At 39.7% G+C, this 13,813-nt stretch overlaps 1 protein-coding gene across 1 annotated transcript in view; it reads left to right on the top strand.

Moving 5' to 3' along the window:
* Positions 1–582: 582 nt before the first annotated feature.
* megf11 (multiple EGF-like-domains 11) overlaps positions 583–13,813 on the top strand; it is a gene marked incomplete at both ends in the record, with an annotated part of 60,716 nt that continues 47,485 nt past the window's right edge. The window contains 5 exons of the mRNA XM_080474567.1: positions 583–689; positions 3,023–3,124; positions 3,572–3,672; positions 8,075–8,167; positions 8,326–8,346. Of these exons, the coding sequence (XP_080330693.1) occupies positions 583–689; positions 3,023–3,124; positions 3,572–3,672; positions 8,075–8,167; positions 8,326–8,346 (424 nt within the window). The remainder of the gene's footprint in view (positions 690–3,022; positions 3,125–3,571; positions 3,673–8,074; positions 8,168–8,325; positions 8,347–13,813) is intronic.

Below are 13,813 nucleotides of genomic sequence, written 5' to 3'. Positions count from 1 at the left end.
AATCAGCACTTTAAAATGAGTTTTTTGATTGAATTTTATTTGGGTCATTCCAACTTCCTGACTTTACCAGGATTTGTAAGTGAACTATAGCATAAGAGAGCACATCTAAATTTGGATTATATTCAATTTGAGCAAAAAAGAAAAGCTTATAAGTTGACATTGAAATATTTTTAAATACAAGTTTTACAATTTTTAGAACTTTTGATGAATATCAAAGCAACTTCACATAACACACTGAATAATTTGCTGTTTCTCTGCTGTAATTTGATTTTTCTTGTTATTTTGCACACCTGGGCCATATTAAGCTTTGTCTTCATGCTAAATGAACCTAATTGCTGCTGGTTGTCGTGTATAAATACAAGAGTGGTATTAATCTACTAACCCCACTTTATAATAACAATGAGGCATATCACCGTAAATGTAAACAGTCACATTAAATGTTGAAATGAGCAGATGTGCTTTTCCGAAAAGGAAGACAATCATGATTTTTTATTTTAATTCTTTTTACAGCATAAATTCCACTGCTGGTCCATTTTTTAACTGATTGTTTTTTTCCCCCATGTTTCCTCCTCCTAGGGAAGGATGGGGTCACCAGTTGCCCTGCTGTCTCTGCTCCTCCTCCTGGGCTACTCTGATATTGCATTCAGTCTGAACCCAGATGATCCCAACGTGTGCAGCCACTGGGAGAGGTGAGGACATTCTCATTTGTCTAACACAGTAGATAAAATATTTAGAATGTTGGACTGCCCGACATTGTCTGTCCTGAAACTTTTTTACTGTTTCTTCTCTCGACCAAAGTTCCAGATCTATTGTCAAAGTCCATACAGCTGTATTGATTGTGCACAGCTCAAGTCGCCAACCACTGAGAGATGGGAGGAGTTGCAGCTTCAAATGAAATACGGAGGCAGATTGATCAATGTACTCTCATCCCAATCAATCGTGACAGCCATAGAGCCTGAATAATTATTAGCTGTGCTGGGCAGTGTCACTTATGAGAAATAAGCAGGAATAATTTCTGTCCTCGATGCAAAGGGGAGGAAAGAAAGCTGTGAAGATATATTATCTGGATTATTGCCTGACCAAGGTGAGGGTACTTAGGAATGGTGGTTCCACCTTGTTGGCATCTAAATGAATTTCTTAAGTGGGCTGTGTTCTTGGCTTTAAGGTCCTCCAATATCCTCAGAGTCCTCTGGCTATATATATCATAAACATGTGCTTTCTTTGCATATCACTGTTAATCTATCATTTTTATTGGAACTATATCTACCTTGTCACCCACCCTCTCTTTTTGGGTGAAAATGTTATATTTCCTCAAAGTATTATCCGCCGTCAATACAACTGCAGCAGTGTTTGGTGAAGAATTTCTGGAAGTACAAATTCAGAAATATAAAATAAAAAAACAAATACATGTGGCGGCTGTGAGCTAAATGATATGCATGGCTGCACAATAATATTGCAATTATTTGTTGTTAATGGTCAATATTGGCTGTGAACAAATAGAAACAGACAGAATGAACAGCAACACTTACTAATGACAGATGAGGTCAATATCACTGTATAATTTTTTCAGAATGTGACTTGACGAAAGTGAAAGTGTCATCCAAGCTTGAATAAGTAAGATGAAGAGAAAAATGTGTTTAATAAAATAAAATGTTCCTGCTTAAAAAACCTTTTTAATGCAAATATTAAACGTATACTTGGGGTGATTCATGATGAAAGCAGATGAAGGGGAAGTTTTTGATGACGTTAAGTGGCGGCAAGTGTAGTCAAAGACAAAAGAGGAAAAGAGATACAAAAATATATTTTTGTTTGATCAAAATACAAAGCTTTAAAACACACTCATAGCTTTCTCTTTCAAGTTAAGGACTTTAAACACACATAAAATGATTGCTTAACCTCTTATACAGTATGTAACTCATTGAAGTGCTATATATATATATATATATATATATATATATATATATATATATATATAATGTGTGGAATTTTAACATCAGTCTGTTATATTTCAAGACCATCTTTTTCCCCACATGTGACTTTTCATAAGGTTTTAAATGGATCAAAACAACATTGTATTTCATAAATTGTAGTTACAAACAACATGTTAATGGGTTAAAATTCTAAGTGGATGTTTAAAAAAAAAAGCTTTCAGCATCCTGCTGTGGCATCATACAGAAGCATATAGCGTTCATGTGAAAAAATAAAAATCGACTCAGTTTTTTTGAATTAATTAGGTAATTTTCTCATAGTCATGATACATTTTTTTGACTGTTTTATAAATTAATGAGATAATGGTTTCCTGAAAAAATAGAAAATGGGCTCTGTTTTTTCTGCTTTAATGGGACTTTGGAAGGGTTTAGTTGGGTTCTGTTGTACTCTATCATTGTAAGAGCGCTTTGATATGTTTGTTGATGTGATTTAGCGCTTTACAAATAAAGTTGAATTGAATTGAATTGAATTGACAGTGGTGTCTCATTCCAAGCAGAAGCTTCACTAGACCGTTGTAGGAAACAGGCATGACCCCGACTCTCAAGTTCAATCCAATCCAGTTTTATTTCTGTTTGGGTTTGAGACACTGGGAGATACTCTTGTGTTTAAGTAGTGTTGATGGTAGTGTTGTTACAAACTGCTGCAACAGTGAAGAAAGATACTACAGAAATATCTAACTGGTTTCTGCAGTGTCACCAGAATCACTGCAACCTTCACTCGTCTCCTGCAGATCATACAACACTGGTTTCTTTTTTCTCAGAAAAATATTGTCTGATCAATTCAGAAAAACAACAGGCTTTGTATTTGTTCAGAAAACAATTTTCGTATTAAATCGGAAAAACAGCCAATTTTTAATTTTCTTTCCAAAAACCATCATCTCATTAATTCAATAATTGAGTTTTTTTTTTTTTTGACATAATTGAGATGACATAGACCAGAGTATTGGTAGATTTGTCTGTTCCCCCATGGGGATGGACACCCTGTGTACAGTCCTTCTTTGTGCCACTGGTGTGTTTATATGTTTGCCTTTCAGCTACGCCGTGACTGTCCAGGAATCTTATGCTCACCCGTTTGACCAGATCTATTACACCAGATGCACAGACATCCTCAACTGGTTTAAATGCACAAGACACAGGTGAGTTTGCATGCGTCCCTCAAATCGTCCCCATATTTGCTTCATTTTTTCAGTGGCGCGGCCTTTCCCCTCCCCCAAAATCAGAGGCATATCTATAAAGGCCACAGTAAATGTCCTTGTTAAAGAGGCTGATGGAGAAGTGGTCAGAGCCAGGATGCCTCTACCTGTAATCATCTTGTTTTGAAGATGCTGTTATGTTTTAATTACTCGATTAAGGTTTATAGTGAGCATCCAAGTAAATAAGCACACAGAGACTCATCTCTCAAATCCAGGCTTTTATGTAAGGCGCAGAGCTCCTGGAGCTTTTAATTTTTTTTATTTCACTTTATTTCACAGACCAATATTACCAAAATATCAACTCGTTTATGGCGTCTCTATGTTTTGCTGCCCTTCGGAAAGGGTCACTCTTTACATCACGTAGCTCTCTCTGTGTGTCTGTTTCCCCAGGATCAGTTATAAGACGGCTTACCGGCGGGGAGTCAGGACCATGTATAGGCGCCGCTCGCAGTGTTGCCCTGGTTACTTTGAGAGCGGAGACTTATGTGTTCGTGAGTATCTTTTTTTTTCTTTCTCTTTTATATGTCTTTGTCCTCGCTGATGACATTTTAAGTTTTGTCTGGTAGACATTTTGAGAAATAGAAAAATAATGAAAAGAAAAATATATAAAGGAAAATGTGAGGATTGATTGTGACTGTGGGTGGCTTGCAGATAATGCCACAACTCCCCACCGGGCTGCCCCTCCCCTCCTCCCCTCTTGCCCTCTCCCTGCTTCAGTCTCCCCTTCTCTCTGATCCTCATGACCACCCTGTTGGCACGCCGACACGCACATTATTTTATTTGATTTAACAAGATGGCACGTTATTTTACACCATAACCTGCCCTGGGCTGTCCTCTTCCAGCAAGAATAGTTTAATTGAAGTTGTATAACAATGAGAAAAATTAACGAGCCGAGGGGGTTCGGGGTTACAGAGTGAGGAGGTAGAACACCCGCTGTAAAACCACACCAGCGTTCAATAACTTAAAAAGTACAGAAGCCCTGAAAATTGGACTGTAGCATTAAGCTGATAACAATCCTTCACTGTCATTTTTATAGCTTCATTAACGGTCATCGATTTCTATTTTTACACGCTCACATCAAACTGAATATTTCTGCATGTTGGTCAAATAAAGACAGACCGTATAACTTCTCAGAGTTATATTTTCTTGATAATCTTGCCGTAACTAATGTTTTATTCTCTTTAAATGGAAGGAAAATTGCAGTTTGATACATCTACTGACATCTTTTGCAACATGAGGGAGTTTTTCTGATACAATGACTGCAGCCCTGTGGGTTTGCTCTTTGACCACCGCTGAGCTTGTCCTTGTCTAGGCTTTACTAGCCTCAGGGTAACAGATCCCCAGGAAGCCAGCCAGCAAAGAGCAAGAGCCGATGTGATTATATGGAGGTCTTGAGGAGTGAGGCGCAGCCTGATCAATAATGAATTCATTAACCATTTAACTGACAATAGGGGGATGTGGTCATTAATAGCCTTTTTAGGGCGCTAACTAGGTGAAACTGCCTCTGGAATCTGTTCTATTTTTATCACATTAATGGCTTTTTTTTTGTGTGTGTGTGTGTTTTTTTTCATACAACAACATGCTGAGCGGGAAAGCAGCTGGCCTCCCCTTTAACCCAGCCCGTTTCAGGTGAATTGGAGAGGCCGGCTTGATAGGGGCCGAGAGGGCAGTTTTTGCTTTCTGCTGCCTTTGCAAACTGTTCCCCTTTAATCCCAACACTCTCACTACCAGGATTAAGAGATTTGTACTCCCTGAGCTGTTTAGCATGCAGTGACAAAAGGGGGCATTATAGAGTAAATCGACCCAAAATTAACTCAAGTCGTCTATTTCAGGACATTTTGTTGTTTACTGAATGTAAAATATGCCTCCCTTGTGTATTGTTAGTTTAGTGTAGCATTCTCCATGAAGTCTGTTTCATTAACAGTCAGAAATGTTTTCCTTTTAATCCTTCCTGCTTCCTTTTTCAGTATTTTTATTTTTTTTGTTTTCGTCAAATGGCACAACATCAGCACTCACATTAGCTCCAATGAAAGGCGGCTAAAAGAATCTGAGGAAGCAGAAACCTTGGATGAACCGAAATTATCACAGTGAGAAAATGGTACTGACACAGAATCAGTCACATTATCTTAAAGGCTGTTTTTTTTTTTGTGTGTGTGTCTTCTTCTGTTTTGTTTATTCTCTCGTTTGGAGATTCTGTTTAATTTTCTCAAGACGTTCCATGATAAGTTGAACTTTGGTCCGCTTCTTCTTAATTAGTGCTTGAAGTTTCCGACTCGAGGTCTTTATTATTTCTGTGACCTTTGATCTGTCGTAAGTCATTACCTTAATATGTGGCCTATGTTGAGGATGTGAGGAACTCATTTCCCTCCTAATAAGCATGATTATTACAGTTGTGCATGAGGAAGTGAGAGGAACTCGCTAATGACAACAGCTCATAATATCTTCAGAGGCTGACAGGCTCTGGAGGGCTATGAGGCCCTACTTTTTTGCAGAGCATTTAGACCCGATGACTCCTGCCTGACTTTCGGCCGTCCAGTGCCGCAGAGTAATTTTAAAATGACTTTGGTTGCAGAATTAGTCTGGTTTTGATAAGTTTCTCGTTTGTGTTTTGATGATCGGGAAGATGATGAGATTTTTTCTTCAGACAGAGATCCTCTGCCTTTGATTTCTTTTTCATTTGGGCTTTGTTGAGGGATTTCTTACATGCTTCAAAGGCACATTTTTAAAATAAATCATCTCTCTGTGAGATGGAGGCATGAAGGAGAAGCTTTGCAGGAAGATATTTGATATCTTCTATAGGCACCTTTCTTAGACTGATTGAACTACTAGTGACATCACAATTTTTTACACATTGGTCAATGAAAACCAAAAACAAGCAGGTCCCTGTATGTAGCAATGCTCTCCAAAACCAGAGCTAGACTACAGAGATCTATTTTATCAGACATTTTGAAAGATTGTGGCTTGGCTGAGAAAAAAATATTAAATTTATTAACACTGTGCGACAATCACCAATTAACTCCATTGTTCCCTGTTCTGATAACACCTCTGCATAATGAGATAGATTAGCCTTTTATCTAGATGAAAGACTCAATTTTCCAACAGATTCCTTAGACATGAGTTAAGCAGAGTGATTCATGAATTTCAATTAAAATGAAAGACCTACCTCCTACTTTATTATGCCATCCCTTCAGTACACCGGTTCAGATCTCAGGAGAAGGGTGCGCTTTATCCTTTCTCCCATATTCAAAACTTAATTTCCATATTTCCTCTTTTTTTCTAAAGGATGTGACACATTTGCATTTCCCTGTTCTTGCTGATCAGAATTTGCTGATTGAAACTAAATGAAATCAACTCATCGTGGTGACATTGAATTCGTCTCCTCTTCTCTTTGAATACTCTGCATACTGTGGGCTCATTGATTACAGGTAGTCGATCTCACCGCCTTCGTCAGCACAAATGTTCGAGCTCTTCCCCGTTTCTCCTCAGCTACTGTAATTAGACTGTTCTCTGCCAGAGTACTGATGCTCAGAAATCTGCCCCGAATTATCTTTCAATCTCTGGTTTACCATTTTTGCCTCAGGAGCATTTCTGCGATTAGCACCGGCTTGTGGGTGTTTGGGATTCACTCCTGTTTCTCCCCTCCTGCTGCATCCCTCCCATTGGTGGTGGATCCTAATCGAAGCCTGATTGAGTGATAATCTATAGTAGCTCTGTTCGCGCCTGCAGCCAGCTCCTGCTGACCTCCCTGCCTGCAGGATGGGTGCCATACTGTAGCACACAGAACTGCAATATCACCTCAGGTGTTCTGGTATAAAAAGAAAAAAAAAATCCTCATAATTGCTGGCGTCCTGCCCTTGTTCAGTTTTTAGCCAAGTGTCAAAACAAAAGTAGAGAACAAAAAGAAGCAGAACTTGGTTGTAGTATTGGATGAGGTCTGATCAGTTAAAGGGACGGATTGTCTGCTCGGCTGCCCTTGGACTGTGTATCATTTCTCCACAGGCCATGTTAGTGGACTGCTGATTCCCATCAGGCGGGGGCTTCTCTCTTGTTCTATTGGCCTGACTGTCTCCTTCCTCAGATAAGAACCTGCCTGTCTTAACCCTGCTGGTCAGATGACCTTGGCGGGAATATATTTATTCATGCTAAGTTCCTATTTTTGTGATACTTTTCCTTTTTGGTTCAAAACAGTATAGCAAACATAAAACTCCATGTAGGTCACTTTATCATCCGGCAAAAAGAAAAAACTTCCAACACTTGTGAACATGCTCCCAGGAATACTAATGCCAGGCCAATCAATTGGGTGCTGTGTTACTCGATATGAATGATCAAGAAAACTGTGCACTTAGTAAACACTGCAGTGCCTGGAACTGCGACATTAAAGTATCACTATATGACAAAGCGCTGGCTGATCAAATTAGAGACGATTTACAACTTGTCCCTTCATGGTTCAGCCTGCTGATAACAACTCATTGTGGAAAGTGATGCTATGTTATAAACCGCGATGTTGACCATGGACTCGGTCTCCTAAGAAATCATTTAGCTCAGTGTCAAGTAGTGGAGATGGATGTTGAATATGAGTGTCATAGCAAAGATTTAGTCCCTTGATGATATTAGGCAGATATTGAGTGTTCAATTTTATGGCCCATTTTCTTTCAGCTGTTATCTTGGTGGTTTTCATTATGCTGTTTATTGGTGGTTTAATGATGTTTTACACTCTGCTTGTGAGTGTGTGTGTGTGTGTGTGTGTGTGTGTGTGTGTGTGTGTGTGTGTGTGTGTGTGTGTGTGTGTGTGTGTGTGTGTGTGTGTGTGTGTGTGTGTGTGTGTGTGTGTGTGTGTGTGTTAATGCAATTATAAATTGCCCTGATGAGGCTCTGTCTGTGTGTGTGTCATAGCTCTGTGTACAGAGGAGTGCGTCCACGGTCGCTGCGTGTCTCCTGATACATGCCAGTGCGAGCCTGGATGGGGAGGCCTGGACTGCTCCAGTGGTGAGTGTGCACTTTACTTCTAAACTTACAATTAGACTCATTTATTCCTAAATGGCTTTCACAGCCAGTTAGTCCATAAGACTTTGCTGTGAATCTTTTTTTTTGCCTGAACATCCGTCTATCTCAAAGCTGCTTAGCTTTGTATCCTCTCTTCTTAGCAAACACAGCCAATGGAACAGGTAAGTCACAATGAATTCATTTTCATTTGCTGGAAGTGGAAGTGATTTGCTTGATGAATATAGCGGATGGATGGATGGTTGCAACCCTCTGTGTCTACCAAACTCTCTGTTATGGGCTTAATCATGATTAGACGTGTGCCTTTGACTTGTTCAGTGAAGTAATAAATCGGTGCCAAGCTGAAACAAACCATTGCTCTGGCCTTTCTGTTTACTGGGGTTACCTCTGCTCCCAGAACTGGATTGGGGGGTGGAGTTAGACATATTCATCCAGCAATCAGCTAAATGCTGGAGCGTCCCTGAGGCCAGACAGGAGAAAAGAATCTATTTACTCTTTTGTGAAATTTATGCCTAGAGAGAAATGTGCAGGACTAAAAACTCTACTCATGACCCAGTGGTCATTTTCTACGTCAACACTTCTGACCCCTAATTCTTAATTTTAGCTGTTTACCCCCAGTGGCATTTAACTGTTGTTGCATATTTAGAAATGAGTAATGGCCGATAAAATCATATCAGTTGTGTTACTGTATAGATCTATGATTTTCATTAGCAAGAGAGCCATTCCCTGATTAGTAACTGAGTGTAAATCAGCGGCTGGTGCTGCAGCTCCAGCCTGGTGGAGGTGGATTCATGGGGATAAATGACAAGCCTGAGCTGTTTGCTGCTGCTCACGCCTACTGAGTGGTGAAGGTTCCAACAGGGGAGGAAGTAAGGTCCAGGCCCTCGGGGACTCTTGTCCCACTCTTGGTTAGGAGTGCAGTCTTGTGTACCTTTCAGCCTGCAGGTGCTCTGCTAATCCACCTTGTTGAAACAGACTTGATGATTGAGACACAGGCATTATTCATAACTTTAGATTTCCATACCAGGCATGATTCCAGGCCTTTTCATTTACGAGCTTTCATCTGTAGAAATGAGAAATGCGTGCCAATTTTTAAATTAAATCTGCCCTCTTTTTCCCTTCGTATAAATGGTTGAGCATGTTTTTTTTTTTTTTTTTTTTGTCTTCCACTGTAAATTTTACTTTCTACCAGCACAGATAGGCGCTGTGGTTTAATGAAAGTCTTTCTGTGAGTGGAGGCAGGCATCATATTGTGTATTTTGTGGGCTGAAAGACACACGTTAACACCTAATCAGTTCCAACACAATCGATGCCACGATTTATTTGCTGTTTATTTCCCCACTATTGTGTGTGAGTTGAGGTATTTGTGTTCACATGAAAGCCAACTCCCTGGTGCAGGAGCTGTTGAGAGGGCAGAATGAGCTAGTCACATGACAAAGGATGTGTGAATGTGATAAAAAAAAAAAAAAGTGTGTCGCCCAGGCTTGGAGATGAGGAGCTGCCGTGGGATGCTGTTCGGCCTAAAGCTGAAGTGACAGTCTTTCAGCCTGTGATCTGGAGCTGGATCAAAGGCTTGGACCTCGTTTCTGGAGCAGCACCCACCAGGAAGCAGTTTTGTATGTGGGTCAGGTGGTGAAAATAAAGAGTTGAACTGCTTGTAGCCAGAGAAGAGAAGGCAGTAAGGTGGGAGAGATTCGGTGAATTGTACTTGGAGTGGTGGCGAAGGGCTGAAGTGAGATATCGGCAATTTTTCTTCTCCTGCTGGTGTCCACCCGCTGTAGCCAGAAAACATTTCATCCTATTCCTCGGCCTGAAGCCATAGTCCCACTGAGACCAGACCTGCCCCGTGACCTGCTTGGCGTCCTGGGGTGTCTCATACTCATCTCAAGGACGCACGGTTAGATGTGTAGCGGACCACACATAAAAACAGCTAAACTGGATGTTTGCTGTTGACTGTGTTTTGCAGACGCTGCCTCGTTTCCACATCCTGCACATGTGGATTGAGAGTAGAAACTGTGTTTTGAAAGATTAATTGCTGCTTTTGGTTGGTGTGATTGCTTTGATGTTTGTGTATTGTGTTTGTTGAATGTGGTTTTGTACATGTTTGAAATGATTGAATGTTTTCTTTTTCGTTACTCTAACATTTTAGGGCATTAAAATGGTGCCCTGCACCGTTAATTTTTGTTTTGGTGTGTTTTATTTTCTTTATTTTTGTAGCTTTGCCTTCCTGTATTGTTATATTGAAATGCACTTTGTTTGCCCTCTCCTCCACAGTGTATACTTTATGTTGGTTGGATTTGTCTTGGAAAACAACAATGTTCTCAAAAGGATTCCTACCATGTAAAAAAAAAAACTGTTGAAAAAATATTAGGCTCAATAAAACAGAGACAGCAGCAATTTTTGCAAAAGCAATTCAGATAGATGGAGCTCTCCCTGTGGGACTGAGCAGTATGTCTTTAGTCATTTCTGTCTATTCACTATATTATTGGCTGTAGTTTTCAACAGAAATAGTACATATTGCTCCCAAAAACACACGGTCTGAGATAAAAATCAAATCGTTGTTGAATATTATGAGTTTATTGAATCAAAACTTTATAAAGCAGTTTTTTCCCCTCAGAGTGTTATGACTTTCTTGGGATTAGAAATTGACTGGCTCCTTCTGAAGCAAAAAAAAATTACCCAGTGTTTTTTTTTTCTTCATCGCCATTCACTCCCCTACACATATGATTTAATGTTCGGTGATGAGTCTGTTTCACAGGGTCACTATATGCTTGAATAATAACAGCTTTCAGGTGAGGAGAACGATAAAGATAGATGTTGTATGTACAAGGTGTATTTAGCTATGACTGCCATCACTTGTAAAATATTAGGTGCAATGAAGCGTTATCATTGATTTCATGTGCTTCAGTTGGATAATGATACGTTTCAAGCACTGAAGGACAAGAAGCGGACATAAATATGGAGCTTTTACTGTTTCTTCTGTCTTCAGTTTTCTCCTTCCTTTTCGTGGTGGAAAATGTTTGCCCACTTTTGCAGAGATTCTACAAAATCAATGCGACTCAGATAAGTATCAGGAAAGTCTGCGGAGTAGTTTAGCTTTGTTAACCACAAAACATCCTTTGTGTTCTAAGAAGAAATCTATCACACTTAATAGCCAAATCTAATGTGGTTGGTCAGCCATGGTCCACGAGGTAACATATTCCTCCCCGATGTATTCAGATGGTAAAGTAGCCTTTGCTCTGGATGTTGTACACATGATTAATTGATGAATGTGTCCTATGAATGCTTTTTTTCATGGGATACTGCACCAGAAAAGATGCTACACATTGCTTACTTTATTTTAATTGGACGCTTAAAAAAAAAAAAGTGACGGTATTTATTTTAAGGTTATAAATCAGTGATTTATTTAATTAGATTTAAGACCGTGATGTGTGATCACAGTGGTCAGGGTCAACCAGAAATGGCAGATAATTATACTTCAGTTGCTTTAGCTCATTTCATTGTGGACGACAGTGCACCAGCCAGCCCGGCTGCAGTATGAAAGAGTAACCCAACCAGAACTGTGCTGCTAAACTTCATTTTGGCTTAAAGAAACACTGGTGAGGAGTCCCTCTGGCTTGTGTCGACAGGATTTACACATTATTCTCAGAAGATCTTCAGAGCCAGATGGTTCTCTTCCAATCCCACAACAGCAGGACACAGACATGCGTCGCTGTCAAAGACCAAAAGGCTGAAATACATCGAATATGACAGAGGCACACACTGCTTTACTCTCATCGCTACATCACTCCAAATATCGCTATATTTTGCTTTCAAAACTTCTCTTTTCATTATTCCTGCACATGGGGACTATAAAAATGTGTCTGTGCACACGTGTGCACAAGGTTCCACACACGGATGAAAGCAACACGTCACTTTTCTTTGAGAAGATGGGGCCCACATCAACAACAACAAAACAAAAAGGAAACGTAAGGCGACATCCCCACATCAAGTTTTAAAATCTATTGAATTCCTCATTTCACAAGCAAGAAAAGACATTTTTGGGAGGATTTAAATATTCCAACTGTATCATTCTGAAGGGAGTTGCTTGCTGCTTGTTACGGTCGATGCCAACCGCCTCGTTCGTGTTGATAGATCAAAGCTCCCAGGCAACGGTATTTCTCGAGGGGACAGAAGATGGACCGATCTATAGTGCCTCGTGCCTCTGTGCATGTTTCAGTGTGTCTGCGTATCAATGAAGTTTAGCCCCACTGCACTGACAGACCTTTGTTTTGGTATATAGCACTGTTCACCGGGAGCGTTTATGGACTGTCAAAACCGCGTTACTGACGACAGCATGCACTGAACAAGTATCTATTGCACCGCTTTCCCCTAAGTTTTCTTTTACTCCACAACTCACTCTAACTTTTACAGTTACAAGCTATAGATATCTTTGAATATCACAAATGCAATAATGTCACAGCTTCTTTGTTTGTATCCAACACAAATGTGTTGCTGGTTTCAAGCTATTCCCTCCACTGAATGAATGACAGCTGGAACCAAGAAAAGTAAGCATGTGTTAAACAAAAATAGTGAAAAAGATAGCTGGTTATTAAATGTGGATGCAGGCTATGCATGATTTAAAATATTTAAGAAGTCTGTTTTGTAAAAGTTTTATCAGGGAGGACATCTGTGTGACACATTGTTAGTTGTTAAGGATACACACAGTGTGATTTGGTGAGTAACAATGAATTATTGCTGCTTGCTGGCAGAAAACTCCACATGGTAGCTTTAAATACAAATGCTTTTTTTTTTGGAAGACATGTTGCAGCCTTGGGTGCTGCAGTGTTGCTTTTGAAGGGACCTCACTATCACGATTATTATCATCACTAATGGTTTGAACCAAAGTCTTCAGCTAAGACAACATTTTTACAAAACCTCTGCCTTTCCCTTTCTCTTTCACAACGGACTCATAATTCACTGTATTTCATGACAGTTTTACAATTTATCTAGCAAGTGAAAATATTTGGTAGCCTCTTCATTTCATCCAATTTTTGGGGGGAAACGAACTACAATATATTGATAACGATCGCTAAAATACATGATTAGATAGTTGTGCTAAACATTGAAAGAAGCATTGCTTGAGAATTATTTCTAGAATCTGTAAGTGAAGCTAAAGTGATTAGTGTGCCTAAATTTCGAAAAATCTTAAAAATCGTCGGTGACCCTACATTGCCTGTTGGTGTGAAAGTGGTGTGAGTGTGTAGTTGTCTTTAAAGAATCAGAAAATAAAACAAACAAACAAACACTTTTCTTTTTATTTATCCCCAGGGTGGAAATTAGGTGGGCAAGAACAGCCCAATGAAAAGAGTAAGAAAAGAATAGAGATTATGTACAGATTATGTACAGTGGCAGGCCTGCTGCCAGAAACGGTGTGAGCAGTGGCTGCAGATGTAGTTAAGGCAGTATTGTACATATAAAAGAGCGGTCTATTAAAGCTGCAGTTAACACGGCAGGATGAACAGCAGAATATGCAGAGTCGTAAGATCGCAAATCTACAAATGTGTAAAGTAAAGGTAAAGGTAAGTGTCAATGTAAAAATTCACAGTCTGAGCAAAGTAAACATGGGGACATTGTGATATTGCACATGAG

The sequence above is a fragment of the Lipophrys pholis genome, assembly GCF_963383615.2.
Source record: "Lipophrys pholis genome assembly, chromosome: 11".
Classification (NCBI taxonomy): domain Eukaryota; kingdom Metazoa; phylum Chordata; class Actinopteri; order Blenniiformes; family Blenniidae; genus Lipophrys; species Lipophrys pholis.
This window is presented reverse-complemented; position numbering and strand designations above follow the sequence as displayed.